Source organism: Rhinolophus hipposideros, assembly GCF_964194185.1.
Source record: "Rhinolophus hipposideros genome assembly, chromosome: 16".
Classification (NCBI taxonomy): domain Eukaryota; kingdom Metazoa; phylum Chordata; class Mammalia; order Chiroptera; family Rhinolophidae; genus Rhinolophus; species Rhinolophus hipposideros.
In genome coordinates this window covers 57,766,702-57,788,822 of record NC_138062.1, presented here as the reverse complement: position 1 = coordinate 57,788,822, position 22,121 = coordinate 57,766,702, and the positions used below count along the sequence as shown (strand labels likewise).

Genomic DNA, 22,121 nt, shown 5'->3' with positions numbered 1-22,121 from the left:
TCGAATATCACGGGGAGCACGTATTCATGAAGTCCCATTCACTTAAAGACAGAACACTCGCCAAACCAGACAATAGATGGTTGAGGGAGCGTTTGAGTCTGCTCTGGCCACCTGACAGCCCCGCAGACGGGGACCTCACCACCAGAAGTTTATCGTCTCAAGGGTCTGGAGGCCGGAGGTCCACGGTCAGGGAGTTGGTGGGGCTGCTTCCTTCTGGGCCTCCTTAGCTTGTAGAGGACCGTCTCCACGCTCCCTCCCTGTGCCAGTGTTTCTGCCCACATGTCCCTCCCGTGGAAGGACACCAGTCACATTGGATTCGGGCCACCCTGATGACCTCATCTGGGCTCATGACATCTGCGACGACTCTTTCTAAATAAGGCCACCTTCTGAGGACTTCAACACAGGAATTTGGGGGGCAACACAGTTCAGTTGATAACAGAATAAACAGTCCAACCAGGAGAGGGGATAGGAAGTGGCGGGTTGCCCCCAGGGGTGTTCTGTGAGGGAGCTGGGAGAGGCAGCTTCCTGTGTCGTGTGTGGTACGTGCTCCGGGATGTAAGAAATACGACTGAATGCACGGTCCATGAGACAGTTGGGTGGTCAAGCTCGGGCTGTGATGGGTCAGTAATGAGCTCTCCAAGGTGGGCCCCTGGACCGAGAGCCTTGTGTTCCGGGGGATGCTTCCCCAGCTTGCCGCCTAAACAGGAGGTCCTATGTCCCTTGAGAGTAAATCATGTGCTGCTGGAGGCAAAAAATCAAGCCCCGGAGAAGGGGACGTGGAGGACACGCGCCCTCTTTCCCATCCGTCGGGCATCTGCAGCCCCTTCCAGTCTCATCCCAGGACCCCTGGGACTTTTCCCTAAGAGCTTCGGGGCGCAGGCCCGTGATGGTCGCAGTCACATGTAGTGGAGCCATAGTGCAGGGCCCTGGGGCTCTGGCTTCCATCAGCTTCCAGAGGACCCAGGGACAGGGGGGCCATTCCGAGGTGGCGTCCGCTCAGGGCCAGCAGGGCTCCCTGACTCTACACCTTGTCCCTGTCCCACGACAGCCTCATTCCCAAGGAGGAGGAGCGAGGTACGGGGGGTCTCCCCAAACACCCGCTCCTCTCGAAAGGAAGTGGTGTGTTCGCGTCACTGGCTGTGGCCGCCACGGCCAGGGCGCCCTGGCTGAGGTCAGGAGCTTCCCGGGAGTCGTCCCTCGAGCCCTTGGTGGGAAGACAGCTCAGAGCACAGCGAATAAATAAGCTTTCACAGTCAGGGGTGACAGCAAACACATGTTGGGGGAGCGAGTGGAAGGTTTTAAAGTGGTTTCTAGACTTCCTTTAATACCAGCTTAATGTTCCTCAAAGCAGTAAGTGCTAAGGACCGTGTCAGGCGTGAGCAATAGGGCGTCTGTTTTGTTTTTGCAGAGGGAGACGGTTCCCTGTCACTCACACACTGGACGCTCTCTAACAGCGTCCAGGCACTGTCGGGGGAGGTGGGTGGGCAGGAGTGGAGGCTCCTGGGGCTGCCTGGAGAGGCCGGGGTGAGTGTCCCCAGGAGGAAGTCCCCTGGGGGTGGGAGGGACCCTAGGCTGCTTGATGTGGTGCTAGGCCTGGGGGGCTGCTTGGCCAGTTCGCTGCCAGTGTCACCACCCCACAGCCACCGCCAGGTGGTCTGGGATGGACCGGCAGCCTCCCTCTGCACCTGGTGCCCACTCGTGACCCGAGCAGAAGGCAGGAAGGTCAACCCTGGTTTGTTGGGCCAGCAGAGGCTCCCTTCTCCTGCCTGGCTGTGGCCGTCTCACAGGTCACTCGCCCCACCTGGGGCTGGGCACAGACTCTGTCCCTTCTCACTGTCCGTTAGGAGATGGGGGTGCAGTGGGGACGGACCAGGAGGGCTGGCCCACCACAGTGCTGTCCTGCCTCCCAGGCAGAGCATGTAGCCAGAGGAACCCCCCCCCAAGGCTCCCCAGAGCCTGGAGGAGACCGGAGCGCAGGGCCGCGGGCAGGAGCACTGTGGGCCATCCTTGTCATGGATCACCGGTGCCGGGAGTGGCCTGACAGCTTGTCGTTGGCTTTAGGGCAGCAAGGCTGCTGCACCCAGCAGGGAGCAGACGGTCTGGGCCTTTACGGGGGGGCTGCGAATTTCTCTCAGGGACACATCCTGTCACACAGGACGTATGCCCCACCAGCACAGTCCAGCGGGCCCATGTACCGCCGCGGTGTGCCCTGCCGCAGGCGCCACACAGGAAGGATGCGGAGTTGGCAGGACTGGGCCAGACCATGGGGACCAGGACCAGCTCACCCGGGCTGGGCAGGGGATGGGGAGTGGGGGGCTGTAGTGTCCCTAAACCGGGATGCAGTCATGAGGCCACTCCCCTCTTCGGTGGCCAGCATGCAGCAGGGGTTGAGCTTGGGAGTCCAGAGCTGCCAGGGGCTTCGTACCTCCCCTGGGGGAACTTTGGTGCCGTAGTGAAGGGGTGGTGACCCCAAGGAGCCAGGCAGGCTGATAAAATCCAACAGTGAAAGGGTCTTAGCTGTGACATCCCCCCACCCTGAAGTACTAGAAGGGCCTCAGCTCGTCTGCTGCAAGCGGGGGTCCCTGCCATTCAGCCACCCTGTACCCCACACTCCGGGACGTGGGAGGCCCACCTGGCTGGGACCCTCAGCACTTTCAGTGTGATGTCCCTGTTCCGTTTTGAGGCCCCAGCAGGTTGGGGCTCTCTGAGTTCCACAGGGCGGCCTCTGCCTGGGGGATGTGGGGGTCCCCACTGCGAGGACAGAGCCAGAGCACTCAGGTTTCTTCCTGGTCTTGGGCCTGTCCCCGGAAGGGCGCTCTGGGTGTGAGCCCCCTCGGCTTCCCAGAGCCTGGGAGATGTGAGGAAGAGGCTGGAACTTGTCTGCATTTGACAGCAGAACCTCCAGCACAGAGAGTAAATTGGACCTGCCCTCCTCGGGCTGAGAGACACAGTGTGATTTTCAATAGTTTGCTCAACGAGGGAGGAAGGAATATTGAATTTCCTTAGAGAACAAAACCGTTTATCCGAAAGTGCCTTTTACACAAATAGGACAGGGGCTCTTGGGCCAGCCTCGGCACTGGTTCTGTAAATTAGCACCAACACTGCCCTGGCTGCTGATCTCAGTCACCTCTCGGTCACCTCCTGGGGCCATGCTGCCATTACCCAGCATTACCAAGTAATGCTCCATGTCTCTGCCCTCCGCCTCTCTCCCCCTCCACGTCTCTGGGGTGCCATCCAACTCTAGCTTCTGCAAGGGAGGGAGAGACAGTCTGTTATTTGCTTTCTTTGGCCATATAACTTGGCCAGATACATGCGGAGCTGGTAGGAGGGGGCACCTGGGGAGCGCTCAGAGCTCGTGTAGCTCTGAGATGGGGCAAAGGTATGGGAGGAATGCTCGGCACCCTCAGAAGGCTCAGGACCAGAGAACGCGGCCAGGGTAGGGGCGAGCGCTCCTGTCGCCTTCCGGCTGATGGAGCCTCTCTTGAAAAACACAGGGTGTGCTTGCCAAGAACACCGTGGGCCGTCCCAGCAGCCAGTGCTGCAGCGTGCGGATGGGGTGGGGGGGAGAGGAGCGGGGAACGAGCGGGCTGGGTGCCTCCACGCAGTTTCCTGTGGCCTAGCCCAGGGCGGGGGTGGGGGGCTGGGGGCAGTGAGTGGGGCCATTCAGTTCCTACCGACACACCAGGCTGGTATCTGCTGGCAGGGGGTGGGGGGTTCCTTGCTTCATTCCTTCCTGGGGTCAGTGCAGATCAGGGGTTAAGTGACAAACCCTCACCCAAGGTCATGGGCATTCATTCCGTCATCTTTGGCTGAGGAATAGGGATGACATATGGACAGGTTTTTATAGCAAGAGATAAAACGTAGATACCATGTTGCAAACCAGAACTCCTCACGCTTCTTGTTGCCACCAGTTTCTTGTGGAGAGCGACAGATGCCTGCCCTCCATTTGTCCTTATTCCCAACCTGAGACTGTCAAGCACAGGTACCACTGGGCCTCACGAGTCCTGTCAGCAGGACGGCCCCTCGTCCCTGGTCGTCCAGGAACCCCTAGGTCCCAGACAACCGCGATGATTGGTCTTCTGGCTTCCAGCCGGTGTCCCTTCTTCAGTGATGCTCTGAGGCTCTGGGACCCTGGGCTTCACGGCTGAGGGCCTGAGCTGTTGTGCTCATTCTCCGACAGGGCAGGCGAGGCCGGAGGGCTCCCGGCTCTGTCATCCTGGAGGGCAGGGTCTCTGCTGCTGGGTGCACCTCGCCCTGAGCACAACAGGCCTCAGGCAGGTCACCACCTGGGGTTGCCATGACGGTGACCACACACATTGATTTGCTGACAGTCCTGGAGGTCAGGAGCATCATACGAGTCTCCCAGGGCTAAACCCAGGTGTGGGCAGGGCTTGTTCCTTCCTGAGGCTCTAGGGAGATTCACTTCCTGCCTTTCCCAGCTTCTAGAGGTGCCGCATCCTGGGCTCGTGGCCCCTCCTCCATCGTCAGCATTTCTCTGACCACAGCTGGGAAAGGGCCTCTGATTGGAAGGGCCTCTGATTGGAAGGTGGACATTGGGTCCACCCGGACCATCTCCCTCAACACAATCCCATCTGCAAAGTCATGTCACGGTGTCAGGTCCCACAGCTAAGATGTGGACGTCTCCCGGGGCCATGATTCTGCTGCAAGCATAGCCCCAAAATGCCACTGAAGATATGCTTTGCCTGCCTCCCATCCCACCCTTTCACCTGTCAGGAAATGCGTCCGCGCTGGCCTGTGGAAGTGGAAGGGTGTTCGGGCCCGTCAGGCCCATCTGGCTCGTGTTCCACTCAAGTGACCCCTCATGTATGGTTTATTGTGTGAGTCTTTGCTTTTTAAAAACTTCTACAAGTTGTTCGTGTTCACTGTAGCAATATGCAAAACTCAGATACCTGAAAAGAACAAATCTGCTTCAGGCCCCTACTTGGAAAGGACGTGTCTCTCTTCTCTACCTCATGCTAATCTAGAAGGTGCTCTGAGCACCTACACGGCAAGAGAGGGGGCGCCCCCATGGCTCGGGTGTGACCGGTTTCTGCCCAGCTGGCAATGTAACCTGGCTGTGCTTTGAACTTGCCCGAAGGCTGTGTTCTTCTGGGGAAGGCCAGAGGGGATTTCTGCCGTCTCCAGCCATCTGCCACCTGGGCCGGGGGGAGGGTCGGGGGTGGGGGGGGGTCGGCCCTGACTGTTGTCTCCTCTCTCCCCACAGAGGATGGGCGGGGCAAGCTGCGGCCAGCGAAGACTAAGAGTGACCGGAAGAAGAAGAGCCATGGCCCCCTGCACTCTCACCACCCACTTCTGCCCCCACTGCCGCCGCCCCCACTCACTCAGTTCCCCACTGAGGAGGTGCCACCACCCCCACTAGAGCCCCCGGTGCTGACCCCCAGCCCTGTGGCCACCGAGGAGAGTCCCCTGCCGCCACCCCTCAACGTCGTGCCTCCTGAGGCACCCGGCGAAGAGCTGGAGCTGAAGCTGCGCCCCATCATCCCCATGCTGTACGTGGTGCCACGCGCCAGCCCCGCCATGTGCGACAAGAGCCGAGTGTCCTGCCAGCAGGCGTCTGAGCACTTTGCCCAGAAGAGCCCCACCTGGAAGGAGCAGGCCGCCCCCATGGAGCTCACGGGGCCCGAGGAGGAGAGAGCAGTGGGCGAGGTGCAGGTAGGGCACCAGCCATAGCGTCTCATCTCACAAAGTGGTCCTGTGGCTTGTCACAGAGGCTGGCGTCATGCACGTGGTCTAGAAACCACAGTGGCTCCTGCCACCTCTTCCTGGGGCCTCGTACTCCTGACGGGAAACTGAGGCACCGCTGAGCTGGGCCCTACTCCCATCTCAGAGCCACACCCCATGCCTCTTGTCCTGTGCTTCAGGCTCCATCAGCGTTTTCCAAATTGAAGATGGAGATCAAGAAGAGCCGCCGTCACCCTCTGGGCAAGCCACCCACCAGGTCCCCGCTGTCCGTGGTCAAGCAGGAGGCCTCCAGTGATGAGGGTGAGTGAGGAGGTCGTCCCCTGCCTGCTTGGGCCCCAGGCTGTGTGTGCCACCTGCTCTCACCCAGCACCTCCCCCACGCCTCCCTCTGCCACTGCCCTGCCTGGTCCCCCACTGCCACCAGCTCAGGTCAGGCCCTCAGCGTCTGTCCCGAGACTGGCCAGCCCTCTGACCCAGCCCCACACAGTCCCCCTACTCAGCCCGTGGGGCTCCCCATAGGACCACCCCAAGGCTCTGTCCCTTCCAACCCCATCTGCTCTGTTTCCCACTGTGGGGAGCTCATTTGTGCTGGGCCCAGGGCCTAAGATTGAAATGTCCAATGTGGCCTGCAGCAGACAGGCCGCACCCGCCTGGGCTCCAACCTTAGCCTACTGGCTGGAGCCATTTACTTTCCTGTGACTTGGCTTCTCCATCTGTAAAATGCGGGCTGCTGGCCCTTGCAGGGGTCCTATGAGGAAGGTGCACAGAGCTGAGGGGAGGTCATTACTGTGGTGACTGTTGCTGACTGACCTGGGACATGCCTGCTCTCTGCCCCCACCTCTGAGCAGACATGGCTCCTGTCGCCAGTTCTGGAATGGCTACCCCCACCCCCCATCCCCATGCAGCTCTGGTGGCCTCTGTGCATTTGTATACCGACCCGTCTCCCCAGCTGGGCAAGGGTCCCGCTTCATCCTCCCACATCCACTGGATCTGCTCAGGTGGCAGGCCCAGACAGAGCTAGGCTTCCAGAACATTCGCAGAGCAGGCAAATAGGCCACTGAGTGGGAAGATGTGCCCAGTCCGGTGTGCCACCTAGGGGCAGCCCCTCCTGTGCTCTCTGTGAGCAAGTGGCAGAAGCGTGGCTGCACCCGCCAAGTTGAGGTTTGCGAAATAGACTCAGTCACAGAGCTCCGCAGGGCCTGAGAACAAGCTCATTTCCAAGTTCATTTCCAGCAGATGTCCTAGCTCTGTGCTCCCTGTGCCCATGGAAATAGTACTGTGCTGCTGGGAGGTGCAGGGGGCAGCCCCTATTTGCTTGTGTGACTAGAGGAAATCTTTATGTCATTCCCCACCCCCATTAATGGCTAAAGGTGGGTGACAAGGCTGGGGAGTGGCCAGTTGCAGCAGAAGTGACTCTTCCTGCTGCTGAGCTGGCCATGGGCCTTAGAGAGAGGTTAGAACAGTAGGTTGTAGGAACTGGAGCCGGAGGGGTGCAGACGAGAAGCTTCTATTTAACACACAGCTGAGAGCCCCTGTATCGTGGGCAGAAACCCTGCGAAGCTAATTTTTCATCTTCTGCTTCAGCCTTCCGTTTAAGATGCACTTGGAATTTGAAAATTGGATGGCTTCTTTCATTCTCAATCTAACTTGAGGGCTAGGGCGAGGAGGGTTCTAGAAGCACCACGGATCACAAGGCTGAGCTCCCAGGAGTGGACGTGGTCTCAAGGGAGATCAGACATGCCCCGGGGGGCCTCTACAAGGGGACCTTGGCCTTTCAGTCAGGAAGGCTGTTGTATCAGCTGTGCTGGCCCAGTTGCTGTGAAGGTTGGGGCCTCAGGAGTGAGCACCCCACTTCTCGGGGCAGGCTCCCGGGGAGCACTGAACCTCCCTCACTCAGGAAATGCAGCAATGGGACATGGGGCGTGGGGCTGGTAACTGAGGCCAGCAGGGGCTAGATGGTGACAGGCTAGATGGTGACAGGCTTAGTGGCGTCCGCCGCATCTCAGTAGGATTTTGGGTTATCACCGCCCCCTCTCTGACTCTCAGCTGTGCTCCTCTTTTGGCTCCTTTGAGCGCTGGGAGTCGGCACTTGACCAGTCAAGGTCTGACGCCGCCTGTCTCCTGCCCCAGACGGAACCAGGGGCCCCCCTCTGCAGAGAGACTCAGGCGCCATGGGAGTGGGGACCTGTCACCAGGAGTGCTTGTGGCAGTAAGGCCCGTCAGGGAGAGGCGGTGGCTCCTCGGGCACAGTTCAGCCATGCTGACGTTTCTCCCACACACTCTGCTCTAGACGCCTTCCCTTTCTCTGGGGAAGAGGACGTGAGTGACCCTGAGGCCTTGAGGTCCCTGCTGTCCCTGCAGTGGAAGAACAAGGCGGCCAGCTTCCAGGCCGAGAGGAAGTTCAACGCGGCGGCTGCCCTGACTGAGCCCTACTGCGCCATCTGCACCCTCTTCTACCCGTACAGCCAGGTGACCACACGGCCTCGTAGGGCCACTGGGGCCGGGGCAGAGCCAGGCTGCTCCCGTAGGCGCCAGCATTTGCTCTACCTGATGGGAACTCGGGCACTGGTGATGGGACAAAGAACCCATGTGCTGGAGGAGCCACAGTGGGACCCGCGGAGCCTGGAGGCCGGGGTGGGACAGGCGGGGCGGGACAGCGCAGTGTGGCAGGCAGAAGGGTGCGCTGGTCCTCCCTGTGAGGGCCGCAGGAAGAGGGCCCAGGGCCTGCGTTCTGTCTGAAGGTGACTTGTCAACAAGCACACAAATGGGACATCTGACGGAGGGGTGGGGAGATAATGTGAGGTGCCACTGTCCTCAGAAAGCTCCTTAGCACGTCCGAGGGGGGACGCAGGCTGGGGGCCCAGAAGGGGCGAGCTGTGACCGGCCAAGTCCCAGAGGCAGGCTGGGGCCACAGCAAAGACCACGTGCCTTGGCTGGGACACCAACACCTCTGAGCCTGGCACCCAGTGTCCTGTATTTTCCAGGCCATTGGGAACCGGGCCTCTCCCCATGTTCTGTCCTGTGCCATCAGCTGCCAGGTCCTGTCTGCTTTCCCTCTTACCTCTTGTTTCCTCCCCTTGTCACCCTCCCCACACCCTGACCACTGCCTGCCTTCCAGCCTTCTCCTCCGGTGCAGGCGTCCCATTGCTGGTAGCACCTCACGGTGGCCAGAACGGGTGTTTGTGGAGGCCACTCTAGCCATGCGCTACCTGGCTGGAGACTCCGCCAGGCTCACCACAGCCCCCTGCCTGGCCACATGCCCCACCCCACCTCCATGGCCTTCCTCAGCTGTGACATCTACCACCCCGCTCCCCACAGCAGTGCTGTGCTCTGTCATGACCCCCAGGGTGTTCCCAGCCCCCTGCTTTGCCAGACAGATTTCTGTTCATTCTTTGAGCCCACTCATTTGCCGCCTTGTCCAGGAAGCCTTCCTAGTCCTACTGTCCCCAGGCTGGCTCTGGGACAGCGCCCTCTGCTCTTGCTTATTGGCCTCTGTGTTAATCGGTACCTGGACTGGGAGTTTCCTGGAGAACAGGGCCAGGTCTCACTTGCTTTTTCGGGTCCCCTATTCTGGCCCAGTGCCCGGTGCTTTCCACACATTAGCTGAGCTGCCTGTGTCCTGTTTGGGAACTGGGACTGTTTGGAAAAGGAGGGTGGGGGCTGGGAGGGTGGGGCAGGTACACTGGGGACTCCCTGTGGGGCAGCTGCAGGTGTCCTGGTAGGAGGTGGCAGTGCAGCAGCTGGAGAGGTGGGAGGCAGGCCGGGGCTGTTTGGATACAGAAGCTGCGTGAGGGGTGGCGGAGGGCAGCGGCAAGGATGGCCTGGCGTGGCCTGGTTTACCGATGTCAGGTGGCCCCAAGCTGGGCCTTGCACTGAAGGTGCACCCCTTCTGCAGTCCCTACAGACCGAGAAGGAGGCCCCCCAGGCCTCCCTGGGGGAGGGCTCCTCTGTGCTGCCTTCCAAAAGCGGCCAGAAGACACGGCCGCTGATCCCCGAGATGTGCTTCACCTCCAGTGCTGAGAACACGGAGCCACTCCCTGCCAACTCCTACATCGGCGACGACGGGACCAGCCTGCTGATCACCTGTGCCAAGTGCTGCCTGCAGGTTCACGCCAGTGAGTGGGGCCGGGCAACGGGCAGGCGGCTGAGGGGGCTGCGGGCTCCGCCGGCTGCAGCTCTGCGCGCCGTGTCTGTGCAGCAGGGAGCCCCTTTTCCCTGGGCTGCTGTCTCGGGCTGTCCCCCCGGACCTGGCATCGTGGGACCTTCAGGGGCAGATGTCCTACCTGCTTCCTGGCCAAGGTGGGCCTGCGTGGTCAGCCTCCTTCAGGACTCTTCTGCTGAGCCCTGCTCTGCCTCCAGGGCCCGGGAGGAAGCAGGAAGTTAGTGGGTACCCTCAGGTGCCACGATGATTTTAAACTCTGCGCTTTGTGGCCAAAGTGATGGTAAAGCTGAGATTCTAGAGTGGTCTGGGGGTCTGATTTATCTCTGCCGTCAGTGGCCACCTGCTCCCAAACCCTAAAGCCCAGACGGTAGCCCCAAGACAAGAGAATGGGTGTCTTCCCCTTTCTCAGGTATGAGGAGCAGTGAATGGGAGACCAAGCTCCAGGAAGGAAGGCAGGCTCTGAAGCCATTTAATTTCATGTGCCATCCCACCTTCCCCCCCCCACCCCACCCCAGTCCCCACGGAGGAAGGCAGCCGAAGGATTCTGTCCCTACAGAGGCTGCTCTGGGCTCATTTTGTCTCCTGTCTGGGAGCTTGTTGGCTCGGCCACCCTGGGCCTGGTGTGAGACATGCTCTGGGCAGGCTCCTGGGGGACCACTCTGGACGGGCCTGTGGTCAGGGGGCGGGGGGCAGGGTGGGGGGTGGGGAGAGGCGCCTTGCTCGCTGGCCTTGAGACGCAGAAGGCTCACACAGGCGTCTTCTTGAGACCTGGCTCTGGAGGGAGGCAGAGCCTCCACTTCCTCCTGGGGCCAGCCCCTTACCTCCCCACCCCCGCCCTGACTCTAGCTGAGTGCCCCAGGGGACAGAGCAGGGGGGCCAGTACAGGCTCTTGGGTACCTTGTCCCTTAGGGCCTCCGTAGAGACAGAGTGCCGCCTTTCCGCTGCCCTGCTGGGCGGTGAACGCAGAGTGAGGCATTGCCCCTTGCTCTGGGGCATGACCCTCTGTCCACACCCTCCTCTGTCCCTTCTCCACCTTTTTGAACCATGACCACGCTCCAGAGCAAACTGCCTTGATGACCCAGAGCCTGTGACTTGGGCTTTCAGAAGCAGCGGTTCTGCTGGAACACTTGGCCTGCCTGGCCAGCCCTGCCACTCCAACTCCAGTGTCCACGAGGCCCACTTTGCATGGCACACAACTTCCTGGTCGCTTTCCCAGCAGAGCCTAGGTGGGGGGCAGGAGGGATCCCGACTGAGCAGGCCCATCAGGCCCATCAGGGGCTCCTGCAAGCGGGCCCTGCTCCCCTTCCCGGCATCTGTTTCACACCTTCCCCCAGCTCCACGTGCACTGGCCCGGATTGAGGTAGACAGGGCAGTGAGAGTAATTACCCTCAGTGCTGAGGCTGCATTCCAGAAGGCCCCGTTACACTCCGGTGCAGCCACGGTGACAGATGGGTCCCTCTGCTGCCTTTCAGGTTGCTACGGCATCCGACCGGAGCTGGTCAACGAAGGCTGGACGTGTTCCCGGTGCGCGGCCCACGCCTGGACTGCGGTAACTCGCCCCTGCAGCTGGGGTGGTGCTCTGAGAGCTGTCCAGCCCCGTGGGGGAGCCAGGCCTAAGCCCCAGGCTTGTGATCCCGAAGGGTGACCCTGGTGGCCTCGCCTCCCTGGGCCTTGGTTCCCTCACCTGAGCAGTGAGGGGGTGGAGCCCGACGCACTAGCAGCCCATCCATTCGGTGGCCGCTAGTTGGAAATGTAAGGACTGCAGAGGGGATGGCGCAGGCCCCAGGGCCGGTGGGGGCAGCCCTGGCCTGCACCCCTCACCCCGCTCTTGTCTGGTCCCTGCAGGAGTGCTGCCTGTGCAACCTCCGGGGAGGCGCCCTGCAGATGACAACCGACAGGAGGTGGGTGCAAGGCGCTGCTTCTCGGGCTGTGTCCTGCGGGTTGTCAGCCCCTCCTCAGGGCCTTGACTTGGCAGGGTGGGAGCCAGGAGGAGCAAACAAGTGCCCAGACTGTTCTTTAAGGTCCTGTAAACCCTGACCGGCCAGCAGCAGCGTCGTGGACAGGGGCAATGTCCACAGAATGAGGTGACCGTGGCCTTAGGGCTCACCCATGACCCCTGACCCTTCCTCCAGGTGGATCCACGTGATCTGTGCCATCGCGGTTCCGGAAGTGCGGTTCCTGAACGTGATGGAGCGTCACCCTGTGGACATTAGCGCCATCCCCGAGCAGCGGTGGAAGCTGGTAGGTCCCCTGCAGTCTTGTCCTGCGGGCGCGGGGGCAGGGCAGGAATCCAGAGATGCTAGGAATCCAGACACTACCCATTTCAGTTTGGCCACATCTATTCTTGAATAGGTCACAAAGGCAGGAGTACAAAAGTCAGAAGGTACAGAGGTGCCCAGAGAAAAGCGCGTCTCCCCTTGCGGCACGGTGGGCTCCTAGTTCGCTGACCTCTGTGCAGAGATGCCCTTCTCACACTTTGCCCGTAAACTAGCAGACCGTTTCTACCTTTTTCATAAGCAGAAGCCACGTGCACTCTGCCCTGTACTTTTCTTGTTATCTAACAGGCTCCTTTTTTTTTTTTTTTTTTTTTTAATTTTCTATTGGGGAATATTGGGGAACAGTGTGTTTCTCCAGGGCCCATCAGCTCCAACTTGTCCTTCAGTCTAATTGTAGAGGGCGCAGCTCAGCTCCAAGTTCAGTTGCCATTTTTAATCTAGTTGGGGTGGGGGAGCGCAGCCCACCATCCCAAGAGGGAATTGAACCGGCAGCCCTGTTGTTGAGAGCTCGCTCTCTAACCAGCTGAGCCACCCAGCCGCCCCACGGGCTCCTCTTTTAAAAAATAAAAAATTCTGTTAAAAACACTCAACATGAGATCTTCCATCTGAACAAATGGTTAAGTGCACAGTGTAGGCTCGTTAACTGCAGGCGGCACATTATATGGCAGAGCTCTAGAATATACGCAGCATGCGTAACAAACTGGGTACGTGTTCCTAGCAACACCCCCTCCTCCAGCCCCAGCCCTCTCGTCTCCTCTGAGTCTGATGGATGTGTGGACCTCCGATCAGTGGGCTCGTGCCGCTTGTCCTTCGGCGTCTGTTTTCTCTCCCTGAGCATACCCTCCAGGTCCACCCACGCGGTTACAAATGACAGCGCTTCCTTCTTTCTCGTGGCTGAAGATGCTCCTCTGTGTGCATGGCCCACGTCCTCCTTACCCATTCCTCCTTCAGTGGGCACTTGGTTCTTCCCAGGTTTTGGCCATTAAGTGCCACAGTGAAGGGGGGTGTAGATACCCTTCAATGTCCTGTTTTCCTTTCCTTTGCATATGTACGCAGAAGGGGAATGGCTGGGGCACGTGGCAGTGCTCGTCTTAACTGTTTGAGGAACCTGCGTACTGTTCCCCATAGTGGCTGCACCAGGTGACTCCCCACAGCAGTGCCGGAGCGTTCCCTCTTCTCCATGTCCTCGCCAGCCCTTGGTACCTCTCGTCTTCCTGATGATTGCTTACGATGAGATCTCCTGGTTTCCATGAGCACCTCTTCATGTACCTGTAGGCCACCGGTGTGTCTTCGTGAGAGAAATGTCTCTCCAGGCCCTTCGCCCGTTTTGAGATAGGGTTGTGTGTTTTCTGTGGACTTGTTGGCCCCTCTTGGTGCAGGTAGATCTCCACCCTCTAGGAGCATGTGGTCGTCCTCGGCTGGAGTGCTCTCGCTAATAACAGTCACCCCTGGGGAGCCTCTAGGGCACCAGGCGTCCTGGGCACAAGAGCTGGCTTCCATCCCAGCTTGGACACCAGCAACCCTGGGCCCCGCGCCTCTGTGCCTCTGCCTTGCTGTCTGTCAGGCCCCTGCGTGGCGCGTGCTGACTGGGCCTCACTGGAAGGCGCCGATTGTGCTATCTGAGCACCGGCCCCTGCTCTCAGGTTCATCACTGCTGGGAGTGTGTGGCAGCCTTGCTGGGACGTGTCCCTGCTCAGGGATGTGGTGGTGGCAGCTCTGACAGGGAGGCATCGCATGGCGCCTGGGGGCTGGGCCCTTGGTTGGGGCGCCTGACAGAGGGCGTCCTGGCTGCTTTTCCTGCCCCTTTTATTTCCCAGCTGCCTGGGGCCATCAGGGCTATTGGCACTCCTCCAGGCCCACGGAGGGCAGGAGGCAGAGAGATTGGGCTGCGGGCAGTGGGCCTGGTGGGGTCTCGTGGGAAGGAACAGAGACACTCAACCTCGATCCTGCGGGTGCGGCGCCACCGGGTAGGGCTGAGTGGGCACTGGCGGGAGCCTGTGGGTCGGAGTCCTCACTCACGGAGCACCGGTGGCCAGCACCAGGCCCAGGCAGGCCAGCAGGAAGGGGCTGCCGGCCTGTAGGTGCTCACAGGCACGAGAGGCTTCATCCTTCAGGGGGAGTGACGGTGTGGCCCGCAGCCCGTGAGCCGTCCTCCCCCGACGCGCTAGGAATCCGCTGACATTTCCAGCTTGCAGCCTCTTCATTACCCGCACTTGTAACGACGAATTAAAAATCCTTTTACACGAGGCTCGCTTGTACTGCCTAATGGACCCACGCAAGGAAGCCAGCGGGTTAACTCCTGCTTACCCCACTGCCCACCCAGCTTCCTGGGGTCACACACAGGCCACACGCTCGTGGACAGTCACTGCTGGTCATCGTCCATCCATCTATCTACTGGACTTGCCGGCTGCTGGGTGTGGGTGCTTGGGGAGTCGTGGTGAGCAGGGGCTGGCCCCATCTGTCTGGTGGCCTGAGCCATGCGCTCACCCCCCACCAGGCTGGGATGGGTCCTGGAAAAACCCAGACACTAGACATGCCCTGTGCTGGGCTCCTGACAAATGGCACGGTGGGGGCCTGGCCCACATTCTTCATGATGCAGAATCTCAGAATAGAGAGCTGCTGCTCGTGGTGGGAAATGAATCGCGCTGAGCGTCACTCTTGGCTGACGGATTTCTTCTGGGCGGTGGGGCAGGTGACATTTGCGAGAGAATGTGCGCCCGCTGGCTTGGAGGAAGGACCGCTCCTTCCGGGGCTTCGGGCGGCTGTGCTTACCTCTCTATTCTGCGGAAGGCCCGGGATTTGAGGGTTAACGCCTGCAGAGCATGTTGTAGGTCAGTGCCTGGCCTGCAGGCCAGCGGGAGAATTAGGTATTGACAGTTTAATAATGAGATCTCATTGCCATCGACCAGTCCGGCGGCGCCCTTGGCCACTGTGCTTATCTGGCTTTTGAACATGGTTTACAGAGCGATAAAAGCCACTTATTAAATGCCCGGAGTGACGGGCTTCAGCGGGCCTGGCAACTGCTGAGCGGACGCATGGGAGTGGCCCTGGATGCTGACACCACAGGAGCAGGTCACCCAGGGCAGGGGGGGCATTTCCGCCACACGGACCCCCTGACTAGCATGAAAGAGCTCACTCAGAGGCTCCTCTTTATGAAGGAGGTTAGCCTGCAATGCCTTGTATTCAGAATGCACATAAAATTCACTGTCTCAAAGTGAGCGATTCAGTGGCGTTTTTGTATTCACAGAGTTAGACAACTGTCACTTCTAATTCTGGAACTTTCCTACCACCCCAGATGACAACCTCTCCCCATCAAGAGTCATTCACCAACCCCTCCCCAGCCCCTGACAACCACTAACCATCTCCTGTCTCTATGGACGTGCCTGTTCTGGACACTTCACATAAATGGAATCCCACACTGTGTGGCCTGTGTGTCTGGCTTCTCTCATGAGCCCCGTGTGTTCGAGGTCCGTCCACATTGTAGTGACTGTTGGTGCATCATGCTTTTTTGGGGCTAAATTGTATTTCACCTTGTGGCCCTTTGGTGCCTGTTCCAGACAGCTCTGCAGAGGGCTAGAGTGTACAAGAATCCTGGAAGTGCTCCTGGGGGTTGGCAGGGAGCCACAGGCTGGGTGGTTTGGGGGACTCTCTGTCATGGTCAAGATTTCTGGCCAAATCGATTCCCCAGACTTTTCCCAGGGTGCCTCCAGCCAAGGCCAGTCTGCCTGGGTCTTTGCCTTTCAGCCCTGACTCTCGGGGTTCACTCCCAGGAGACAGTCCTAAGGGCCCAGTGGGAGGGCTCCCAGCCCCCTGGTCCGAGGCGCTGGACAGAGCCCCATTTCCTCTCATGACTCCCCAGAAATGCGTGTACTGCCGGAAGCGGATGAAGAAGGTTTCTGGCGCCTGCATCCAGTGCTCCTGCGAGCATTGCTCCACCTCCTTCCACGTGACCTGTGCCCATGCCGCCGGGGTGCTCATGGAGCCGGATGACTGGCCCTATGTCGTCTCCATCACCTGCTTCAAGCACAAGTCGGGGGGCCACACCGTGAGTGCCCGCCCTCCCTCCTGCTCCCTCGCATTGCCCGCCTGCCCTCGCTTGACATGGCCCTCTCCGCCCCCAGGTCCAGTTCCTGAGGGCCGTGTCCTTAGGCCAGGTGGTCATCACCAAGAACCGCAACGGGCTTTATTACCGGTGCCGTGTCATTGGCACCACCACGCAGACCTTCTACGAAGTGAACTTTGATGACGGGTCCTACAGTGACAACCTGTACCCAGAGAGCATTACTGTGAGCTGCGAGCGGGCGCGGGGCGGGTGCTGCCGTTAGGAAGCTAGGAGGTGGGTCCCCTGTGAGCCCGCTGGACAGGTCCGGTTCCTGGGCCCCCGGGGGAAGCAGAAGCAGGGCAGGAAGCATGGTCGGTGCAGAGCCTACAGCAGGGGCGGCCCCCGCCACCCCCAGTCGTGTGTGCTTGCTCCGCTTGCCTTCAGAGTCCAGGCAGAGAGCGCCACTGGCCTCCTTGCTGCAAATGTCTCTCACGTGGGAGCTTTGTTACCATTAAAGCACAGGCAGCGTGGCATGGGGAGGGTCCGAGCCTGACAGGCCATGGGGGCCCGTGCCCGGGGCCCCACCGCCTCACCGCCCGCCACGTTCTTCCCTCCACAGAGCAGAGACTGTGCCCGGCTGGGACCCCCACCCGAGGGGGAGTTTGTTGAACTCCGGTGGACTGACGGCAACATCTACAAGGCCAAGTTCATTTCCTCTATGACCAGTCACATCTATCAGGTGAGCGGGGACACAGGCAAGGGTCGCAGGCAGGGTTCGGTCCCGCATTCCTGTGGGAGGTTGGTCGACCTTTGCCCGCCTAACTTAGGAGGTCAGGGGTCTTGTTACATTTTTAAGCTGGAAGGGGCCTCCGATTATCTGGTACTTTCCCCAGCAGTGGCCACCGTGGGTGGTGGGACCTCGGTAAATATGGGGTGGGCCCGTGGTGCTGAGGCACCGCCCCTGGTAACTGTGCCCCTTTGCAGGTGGAATTTGAGGACGGGTCCCAGCTGACAGTCAAGCGCAGTGACATCTTCACCCTGGACGAGGAGCTGCCCAAGAGGGTCCGGTCACGGCTGGTAAGTGGCCAAGCCAGGCTGAGGCACTGCCCAGAAGCCCTTGGTGGCCTTGCCCTCCCTGCCATGAGCCTTGCTCCCACTGGGAGGCAGCTGAGGGCAGCTCCCAGCAGCCAGCCTGCTCTGTGGCCTGCGGGGCAGGTTGGAGGCCGGCCCTTCCCCGTGACGACCAGCAGGAGATAAAGCAGCACCAGCAGGTCCATCCTATGCGGCCAGCGCCCGAGTGCCTGCTGCCTGTGCACGAAGTCGGCTAGCTCGAGGCTGGTGGTGCAAAAGAAACACTTCTCCGCAGCTCATCCCTTTTCACAGGGAACAATGAGTCCCGGAGGCGGGCAGTGACTGCCTTTTCTCCCGGCCAGCCGCAGTCTTCTTTCTTTCCATGTTTAATCCAAAGACCAGGTTTTGAGGAGCAGGCAGCTGTGGCTGTGGGTGAATAAGCTCAAAGTAAGAGCAGTGGGGGTCGCACAGCTGACCTCAGATGCCGGGTTTCCTCGGGGAAGGACAGGAATTGCCAGACAAGTAGCTGCATTTCCCTCCCTCTGCATGGCATAGCCTTTCCCCTAGCTGCCATCTGGTGGGACAGACCAGGCTAGCCACCCGCCCTTCCAGGGGGCCAGTGACGGGGGCATAGAAATTGTGCCCACCTGGGAAACTTGCACACAGGATTGGAGGCAGCAGTGCTGAGAGGCCACCCCCAGTGACTGGCTGTCCCTCTTGGAAGATATGGGCTGAGGGACAGTGGCCCAGGGTCCTTGGCCCCCAGGGCGGGCCATTTGCTCCAGCTAGGTGCCTAAGTGGAGCCTGTGTTTCAGTCCATTCGGGCTGCTAGACTGGGCGGGGTAAACAACAAAGGTTATTTCTCAGTCCTAGAGGCTGGAAGTCCAAGGTGAAGGTGTGGCAGGGAGTGGGGGAGAGCGAGTGCACACTCTTGGGTCTCTCACAAGGGCACTGATCCCATTCACAGGGGCCCCACCCTCAGAGCACAATCCCCTCCCAAAGGCCCGCCTCCTAACACCATCACATTCGTGGGTAGAGCTTCAGCACAGGAATTTAGGGGGACACAAACCTTCGGTCCATAGCACCCCTTTCTGCACTAACCCCTATGCTATCTGGTCTCCCACAGTCGGTCAGCACGGGGGCGCCTCAGGAAAGCGTCTTCTCGGGAGAGGTGAAGGCCGCCAAGCGCCCACGGGTGAGCACCCCGCACGCCCCTGAGGGCTCGGGGCGGAATGCGGACTACCTGGCCTTCATGGAGAGCCTCCTGCAGGCTCAGTGCCGGCCCGGAGCCCCCTTCTAGGACAGCCGGCCGCCTGGCCACCCCTCAGCCCAGCAAGGCAGGCGGCGGCAGGCCCTGGCGTTGGCTTGCTGTGAATTCCTGTCCTCACCTCCCCGGCCCCCAGAGGCTACCTCCGTGCTCTGCGGGGACAGCAGCGAGCAGGACACCGGCATGCGGCCCCCAGACTCAGGGAGCAGGGCCACACGGGCTCTGTGGGGCCGGCTGGGGCTCGCGCCACCCCCACTACTCAGATTCGTAAACCACGTAAGCTCTTCTTCTCGAAAAGGTGCTACTGCGTTGCCTGCCTCCTGAGCAGCCTTTGAGATTGTGACTTCTGTACATAAATCACCTTTGTGAGGTTCTTTCTATAAATACCTATTGTTTAAAAAAAACTCAAGAAAAAAAGGAAAACAAAGAAAAGGAAAAAAATCCCAAAAGTTGTTTTCTAGATTTGTGGCTTTAAAAACAAAACGTTCTTTTTCTCAGAATCGAAACACACTGAGGGAGACAAAAGCATCTCGTTTTTCGTTTGTTGTTGTTTTAGAATCTTACTTGTCTGTGAGCAGGCAGGGATGTGTGATGAGGCCCGGAGGTGCCGGGGCTCAGGCAGGGCGCCCAGCCAGCGGCACCCCATCACTCCAAGCCTTCACTCCGCCCTCTGCCCAACTTCATGAAGGTCTGGGCGGCTGGTGCCTCTTCCCTGGTCCCCGCCAACACCGTTCATCTTTACACCGGACAGGAGGAGGTGGCAGTACCGTTTGGTGGCCGAGCGCCGGCCATGGGGGTCGAGGACCCTCCCTCCTGTCTGCGAGTCTGTGCGAAATAAACGCTCTCTCTTCTGGTTTGTTCCATCTTTTGCTTCTTCCCCTGTGAGAACCATTCCACAGCTGAGGCCTCAGGTGACAGACTGGCCCCCTGTGCCACTCAGACCTTCCTTGGCCTGCTCAAGGGGAGGGAGACCCACGAGCGGTGACTTCCTGTGGCCACAAGAGCAGATGGTGCCCAGTGACCCAGGTAGGGAGGACCGGAGCTGAGGCAGGCCTCCCAGGTGGTCCAAGTCTGGCTGTTTCCCTAGTCAAGCCTGTGTTGTGTCCCCAGGCTCCCAGGCGTCCCTGCTTTGGCTGCAGCCCTGTGTCACATGGGGATTCTTCCTAGGACCCCGAGGGGCTGGCAGCATCCTGGGTCATGTTTGCGACCGTTGATTTGTGTGTCTGGGGGAGACCGAGCAAGACTGGGCATCGCTGCTTTCAACTTGAAGGAAATCTGCCTCTTAAGAGTTGTGGGTTGAATTTAGGAGAGAGAAAAACTGTGCTTCTCTTAACGGGCTTGGAAAGGAGGCAGCCCAGCTCAGCCTGCCCACTTTCTCCATCTCCGCTGCCCCCTGCTCTCCCCTGCAGAGGAATTGAGAGCATGATTTGCTTGTATAAACATTTTTTTAAAAAGTGTTCTAACGGTGGCCAGGCCAGAGAGAACTATTTAAGGAAAATGGAGAGAATGTAAATGAGCCGAGAATCTTTAATTTCCTTGCTGGGGGGGGTGGGACAGATGCCCGGAGTGGGCAGGGGCGGGGAGGTACTGAGGGGAGTCAGCCGAAATGTGGGGGTCTCCCACTGCATGCAGCAGCCCCGCCTGGTGGCACCGTCACTGTATTCATATGTAGTTTGAAAATGCTATTTATATTGTAAAGAGAGTAAAAAGAAGTGGGCAGACAGCCCTGAGGCCCTCGGGGCCCAAGGGGTAACCAGCCCCGGGGCGGGATCTCTGGGTCACACCCCGTGTTTGAGTTCTAGAATGACTTGTGCAGACAGGCCGCGGCACAGCAAAGGCAAAACGCACATTTTCCCGCAAAGATCTATCCGTGTCTGTGTGCAAGGACAAAACACAAAGCCCACCCACCCTGATTTTCCCCCACCCGAGATTAAGGATGCTGTATTTTTGCCTAATTTCCCCGCCTCTAGGTTTATAATGAATTAAAGGCTCGTGAGCACTGCGATTACAGGCCCGTGTTGGCGTGTCTTCATTTCTGATTGGTGCCAGGGATGTGGGACAGTGGTTCCCTCCAGCGGTGCCTACTGGGGCAGAACAGACGTGGGGCCTCCCCAGGGGTGGGGCTGGGTGGCACACAGCCCTGCCCCCGGGGCCTGGCTCCCAGCCCCACTGGAATATGGTTTCTTTCCAAGCTGGACGTCTGTGGCTTGTGTCTGCATAGGCCCCTCCCTAGAGACTGTCCAGTCCCCAGTGGCAGAGGTGGGTCCCTTCTGCAAGACAGTAGAGGTGGGACTCTGTCTTTGACCCACTCTTATCTGGAGCCAGCAGCTGCCCTCTCCCACTGCCCTCTCAGCCTTTGCCCAGTTCCTGTGACATCTGAGTGGTGAGTGCCCACTGGGCATGCGAGACAGTGGGGTCTCCCAGCCCTGGGAGGAGGCCATGCCCCCGGCATTTGTGAGTGTGTCACTCATTCAACAAGGACCTACACAGTAAGTCCAGTCCCCACCCTCGAGGAGCTGACACCAGTGGGAAAGGCAAACAGTAAGTAAAATGTATGGGATGTCAGCTGAGATGTAAAGAACCAAGGGAAACCTGGTGGGAGGCGCTGTTACCGGGCGTTTTACACAGGAGTCCTGAAGGAGATGAGAGCGAGCCATGGCAAGGCCCGGGGGCAGGACCATGCCTGCCAGCTGCCACAGTAAGGAGGTCCGTGTGGCTGCAGCAAGGAGGGAGGAGGTGAGGACGGAGGTGAGGGGGCAGGTCCTGCAGGCAGGATTTTACCCAGAGGAGGTGGGAGCCCTGGAGGACTGTGGGCCCAGGAGGGATGGGACCTGACTCTCGCTCACGGGCGCCCTCTGGCTGCTGCAGGGAGGACAGATGAGCAAGGGCTTGAGCTGGGAATCAGGGAGGAGGGGACTGCCCTGAACACCTGGAAAGATGGCACTGCCCGAGCTGGGATGGTTAGACTGGGGGTGGGGAGAGATCAGCAGCTCGGATTTGAACACCATTCCCCCATGTGAAGATACAAGTCTGGGCGCCAGGGAAGGGCCTGGAGGAGATGTTCGCTCCCAGGTGATGTGTTTACTGGACAAGTGAGAAGGGGCTTCAGGCCTGGGCACCAGGGTGTCCGTGTGGGATGGTGGGAAGAGGCAGCCAGTGGCGGGGGAACCAGGAGGGTGAGGCCTGGGGCACCCCACTCTGGGCCTTAGTCTTTCGTCTGTAGAACAGGCATCCTTGCAGGGTGATTGCCTTGCAGGGTGTCCTGGGCAGAGATTGCCTTTGATAAAATCTCCAGCCAGCCACAGCAACCCTCACCCGACTTCTTAAACCCTCCTTTGCAGAGACATGCTGCCTCTAGTATCTTCTCAATAGCACCAGGACTCAGTTTCCCTATTTGCTGCAGGATGGCCACTGCATCACTGACCAGACGAGTCAAGTGTCCTCTGAGCCTGCCCAGGGCTTGGTGACACATTCAGTGCTCAGCCTGTGATGGGGCCTGAGACAGTGGACCCAGGTGGTCTCAGCTTGGCTGCAGATGGCCCACTGTTACCATCGTTCTCTGAGATGTAAAACAGAGGCAATTTGGGACAGGCCCTTGTGA

At 59.7% G+C, this 22,121-nt stretch overlaps 1 protein-coding gene across 2 annotated transcripts in view; it reads left to right on the top strand.

Annotated features, from left to right (window-relative positions):
- KDM4B (lysine demethylase 4B) overlaps window positions 1-20,530 on the top strand; it is a 134,487-nt gene extending 113,957 nt beyond the window's left edge. For both annotated transcript variants that reach the window (XM_081076022.1, XM_081076021.1), the window contains 12 exons: window positions 5,225-5,673; window positions 5,883-6,003; window positions 7,993-8,171; window positions 9,598-9,817; window positions 11,337-11,413; window positions 11,710-11,765; window positions 11,997-12,105; window positions 16,000-16,185; window positions 16,262-16,426; window positions 16,802-16,921; window positions 17,167-17,259; window positions 18,380-20,530. In XM_081076022.1, coding sequence (XP_080932148.1) covers window positions 5,225-5,673; window positions 5,883-6,003; window positions 7,993-8,171; window positions 9,598-9,817; window positions 11,337-11,413; window positions 11,710-11,765; window positions 11,997-12,105; window positions 16,000-16,185; window positions 16,262-16,426; window positions 16,802-16,921; window positions 17,167-17,259; window positions 18,380-18,553 — 1,949 coding nt within the window. In that variant the 3' untranslated portion in view covers window positions 18,554-20,530. The remainder of the gene's footprint in view (window positions 1-5,224; window positions 5,674-5,882; window positions 6,004-7,992; window positions 8,172-9,597; window positions 9,818-11,336; window positions 11,414-11,709; window positions 11,766-11,996; window positions 12,106-15,999; window positions 16,186-16,261; window positions 16,427-16,801; window positions 16,922-17,166; window positions 17,260-18,379) is intronic.
- The last annotated feature ends 1,591 nt before the right edge of the window (window positions 20,531-22,121 follow it).